Here is a 5,126-nt window from a genome sequence, read left to right as displayed (position 1 = left end):
TTTCAGTTATTATGCAGTCTTAGTGAGCTTAAGAAACTTACCAACCCCAAACTTTTGAATGGTAGTGTATATGCATGAATTGTCTATTGTCCACAATGCTCTCTAGAATGAGACTGTCCCTCACCTGCTACAACTAGCACTATCAGTTAGATTTTTTCTTTCAGCCTGTAACGCAAAACAAAAAGCTTCAAGCCTTTTCTTGCTGTCTTTAAGATGACATGCAAATGTTACATAGCTGTAAAAAAAGTTTTGTCCAAAGATAAAAGCGTCTCTGGGAGCAGAATTTTGGCTGAGTGCTATCGTACCATCTTGTTTAGTGGCAAATAACAAACAAATTAGCGTGTCATTATCCTCCCTGCCAAAATAAAGCCATTAATGATCCAGATCACACATCTAAACCCTTTCCAATAGAGCCGCAAACAGTCGGATGAGAAGTTTTCAGTCAGTCCTCTCAGCTTTGCTCAACCATCTCAGGCCAGAAACAAAGTCTATGCAAGCTGAAATTGAAAACATCTATACTCTTGCATACAGCCTGTTTCAGGCATTGTTTCAGAAACGGCCAAAAATCTGTCCTGTACATCGACTGTTTGTGCTTTATGTAATAAATTCAGTCAGCAGCAAAGTTCTCACAATAAAGCAATTTTCTGAAGTAAACTGAAATAAAGGCTTTGCACAGGTAAAAAAAGAAATGCCTCATGACAACTTATTATTGCCTGTGTTGATTATTTGTGGATCTACTAGTGAGTCCATATGGCTGAACTGAAACAGTTGGTTATGAAATGGACGGCCATTTGATCGTCTAAACGGATATGTTTGGAATAACATACTAGCATACTGCAGTGCAGCACACACTATTTTGTGTAGAAATGTCTCAACTTTTGGCTCAAATAATAAGTTAAAAAGGAGATGTTAATAATGATAGCTGATATTAGATCACGCTGAAAATAGAAGGTCAGGATGAGTGCATTGCATTGTGGGATATAGTATTTTGTGCAGTATACTCTTGTGTTAAGGTGTGGTCACATTAGCGAAATTTCAGCACGGATCTGTCCGTGAAAACGTACCGAACAGTGGTAAATGTGACTTAGTATGGGTAATATGCTAGTATGCTGTTCCAAACACATCCCATGCAAATCCTGCTGTCACCTTCAGCACACACACACACACACACACACACACACACACACAGAAGCTTTAAAAACAACTGATACAAGGCCGTCTATTTAAAAAGTTATTCTCCTCTTATAAAGCTTTCTGCATAAAGACTGCACATTAAAAAAAATATAGAATACGATTCTTAAAACCTTTTGTCTCTACACAGGAAGAAATTGAACATCTGATTATAGTGATGAGCTAAATACACACTGAGAGCGTTCGTTCGGACAGGGTTAGAGGTCAGTCACTTTGTTCTCCAGCGCTGCGGCGATCTGCTGCAGTCTCAGTGTTAACTGTTTACTCTGGGCAGCAGGATCTTCATCCAGAGACATGATGATCTACAGAGACAGACAACGACCATGAGCCTTCACTACACACACTATCTATCTATCTATCTATCTATCTATCTATCTATCTATCTATCTATCTATCTATAATCTATTTCTATCCATCCATCTAATAGTCTCTGTCTGTCTGTCTGTTTGATGTTTCCCCCCCTCCATTTTCAATCATCTTTTAGCTGTTTATTTAAATGGTCCTGCCGTGTGACAAATTAATTTTTTCCCCCATATAGTCTCTCAATTAATGTAAAACGACTTGCATATTAATTATACCAAAAAAAACAAAAAAACAACAACGTAAAGCTTAAGTTCAAAATACTTGTATATGTCACTGCTGTCAGTTCTTCATGTCAGTTACCCGTGTGTGTGTGTGTGCACTCACCCCATCGTAGTATTTGCTGGCGTACCGGTAGAGCTGATGAAGAGCCACTTGAGTGTTCAGTTTGTCTGTGTGCGCCTGAAAAACAAACATAAATCAACACCAGTCTGTTAATTTTCCCTAAAACTCACAGAAAGCCCATCACACACTCACCCGTGACACTTCAGCCAGATGTGTGTTCATTTCCTGGTCACTGACTGACACCATCTGCCGGATTCCTTTATAGTACCTGTGGAGAAACACAACAGACGTATGATCCAAACTGCAGCTAAAAACACCTACTCTGAACAGGGTTGGTTGCTTTACATATAAGTCTGAAGGTCTCTACCTGTCTCTTAAATTGCATTTAAATCTTAAAAAAAAAAAAAAAAAAAAAAAAAAAAAACCGCACAATATACTGTTGTGTATCTAAATATAATTTATTTACCTACTAAAGTGTCTCAAACACAAAGATAATCAAGAATAACTTTAAAAGATTTGATGCCTTTAAACTTTAGCAGACTAGTTCTACCTCAGAACTGCTCAATGTATCCGCCAGGGAACATAAACACAACTTGGTTTCCCAGAGGACTGATAAAAACCTGTCGCTCTGACTCCCAGATATTGCATAAACCCAGTCAATCAGATCATGCTGAGAAAGTTCTCGGCATTTCTGTGCACAACATGCATCAGACAGTCTTGCAAACCATCTGTGAGCGTTCGGCTGGAGGCTGGAGGCTGAGACTGCGCAATACTGGAGCACTTACTCATCTACCATCCTTTTGTAGGTGGAGATCTCCTTTGCATAGAGTAATTTGTTGCTGGGAGAATCCTGCAGGCAACAGAGAGAGAGAGAGAGAGAAAGAGAGATAGAGAGAGAGAGAGAGCAAGTCGATAAATGATGTGTTTCTGGGTTCGTTTGTCTGTGGTTGATTCTCAAACACTTACCCGACTGAGTTTGTGCTCTGTTTTTGTGCAGGCGTCCATGAAGGTCTGAGCTATGACAGACAAAGAGGCGTCCACGACCTCGCTCACATGCACGTCAAAAATGAAGTGAGGGTTCTTCAGTATGTTTACCCAGAAACGCAGCGGCAAACTGCAGAGAGAGGCGGATGAATAAAAAAGCGGCTGTGAATATGAAATACTTCACTCAGGATAGTCAAGGTTTGTTGCAACAAAGCATACAGTAATTTAGGCATTTAGTTTCACACTTCAGCAGCCTTGGTTCAGAAAGTAATTTTCAAGTCAAGTATATAATATATATGCTTACATACAATATATATAATGTTAAATAATATATTTATATACAATTCATAGCCACCATTTATTTAATGTTCTTTTCCCCACCATTTTCAATGGTGAAATTTTATTCCATATAATCTCAAATTAATATATATTTTTTTAAATACTTATGAAATATAGCATGTCACTGCTGTCACTCCTTCATGTCAACTACTATATATATTTAGAATGGACTATTATATATATATATAGATTTATATAAATAATCAATTCTGAAGTCAATATTTATATTTAATACATTTTATTTTTTTAACACACACACACGCACACGCATGCACACAAACACACACGCACACACACACGCGTGCGCACGCACACACACGCACACATACATAATAAAAAGAACAATATTGTTCATTAGTACATTTATAAGTGAAGTCAATATTTATATTTAATAAATTTTTAACTTAAACTGAATAAACTTACAAATATTTAAATATAGTATTTTGATAAATATTCACTTTTCTGAGTGGTTGCTAGGGCTCAGGTTCCTCCTTCAATGTAACATATGGGTTCTTTTCAGCATTTTATCATCCTTTAGTCAAAAATCATAAGTCTGATGACTGAGTAAAGTAACAGCACACCTCTCTTGAACAAACTGTACGATTTGAAGAATCGTTCATGTCAAACAGTGTGGGTCGAATTATGAGCCAGAGTTTAATAATCACAGTCAGGGGTTTGTTTTAAATCTCTAACCCTCGGGATGAGCAACAGCGGTGCTCTCCTTAGCAAACACCGCTAATTATGTATTTAATCCATTTTATACTGAGTCTTTCCTGCGGTTGGCGCATAAACTCACATTTACAAATTTACAGAGCAAATAATTCACTCAATCCGCCCCTCAATACTCACTCCGTCGGAGCATGAACACGGACAGACGGCTCTGGAATTTCAAACAGGTTATTAAACAGCTCTGGCTTTTGTTTCCTGTGAGCCGGTTAAAAAAAAACTCATTCAGATGACTCATTCTGGAATATATATTGGCTAGTCGCATCTCTGCAGAGAAACAGCAGAGAAAAAAACTAAAGGTGTATAATAACAGAACAATTAAATTAACCAGGGACGTAATTAAGGTGTTTGTCTGGCTGTGAGTGGGTTTTATATTTAATAGAATCACTGGTGAAGCTGCTGGAGTGATGATATTGCTCGTCACATTTATTCACATCTCAGCGGCAGCTGTCAATCACGCAGCATCCGCGGCAGCACATCAGGCGGAATAAATGAATGCAGCGCTGGCATTAGCATTTGCCGAACGGTCTCGAGAGAGAAGAGACAATCAGAGAGCAGCACAACACTCTCACTCTCTCCCACCTGTTGGTCTTCCAGATGTGTATGGTTTCTTCATCTACGTTCTCATGTCTAAGGGCTTGCTCATCCAGGAAGTCGAAAAAGTATTTAACCGCCGGCGGGACGCTGGCGCCAGAACAGAGCACACTGCGAAAGAAATCATCCACGAACTGCTGCAGCGTACCCTGAAAACACAGACACAAAAACAGGTTAATTAGAGTTTAGCACTTTCAAATGCATTTCATTTTAAAAGTGCTGTAAGTGTTTTTTTTTATGCATAAAATGATTCTTCTAACTCACAGATATCACTAAAATTCTCTCTAACGGCCCCAGGCTTTCGTGGGAAAAAAAAAAACAAAACTTTCTCAGATTTGATGCCATGAACCTTGAAAAAGGTTAATGGATATTTTATTTATTTATTTTTTAATTTCAAATGTATTTATTTCTTATTATTTTTATTTTATTTTTTGTAATATTTTATAATTACAGGTTAATACACACACACAGACACACACACACACACACATATCTAAGAAAACCTTTTAAATACACACATATATGTGTATACACATACATACACATATGTGTATACACACATACATACATATATATATATAGAGAGAGAGAGATATACACACACACAACATACAAAGTGCATGAAAAATTAAAAAAAACTTTTAAAT

At 37.5% G+C, this 5,126-nt stretch overlaps 1 protein-coding gene across 1 annotated transcript in view; it reads right to left on the bottom strand.

The window, feature by feature from the left end:
• Positions 1-1,164: 1,164 nt before the first annotated feature.
• The window catches only part of LOC107680110 (plexin-B2-like), a gene marked incomplete at its 5' end in the record, with an annotated part of 19,248 nt that continues 15,286 nt past the window's right edge, over positions 1,165-5,126 (bottom strand). Inside the window, 6 exons of the mRNA XM_016475883.1 lie at positions 1,165-1,493; positions 1,879-1,953; positions 2,029-2,104; positions 2,622-2,686; positions 2,803-2,950; positions 4,468-4,628. Coding sequence (XP_016331369.1) covers positions 1,389-1,493; positions 1,879-1,953; positions 2,029-2,104; positions 2,622-2,686; positions 2,803-2,950; positions 4,468-4,628 — 630 coding nt within the window. The remainder of the gene's footprint in view (positions 1,494-1,878; positions 1,954-2,028; positions 2,105-2,621; positions 2,687-2,802; positions 2,951-4,467; positions 4,629-5,126) is intronic.

The sequence above is a fragment of the Sinocyclocheilus anshuiensis genome, unplaced genomic scaffold (assembly GCF_001515605.1).
Source record: "Sinocyclocheilus anshuiensis isolate Anshui unplaced genomic scaffold, SAMN03320099.WGS_v1.1 scaffold376, whole genome shotgun sequence".
Classification (NCBI taxonomy): Eukaryota; Metazoa; Chordata; class Actinopteri; order Cypriniformes; family Cyprinidae; genus Sinocyclocheilus; species Sinocyclocheilus anshuiensis.
This window is presented reverse-complemented; position numbering and strand designations above follow the sequence as displayed.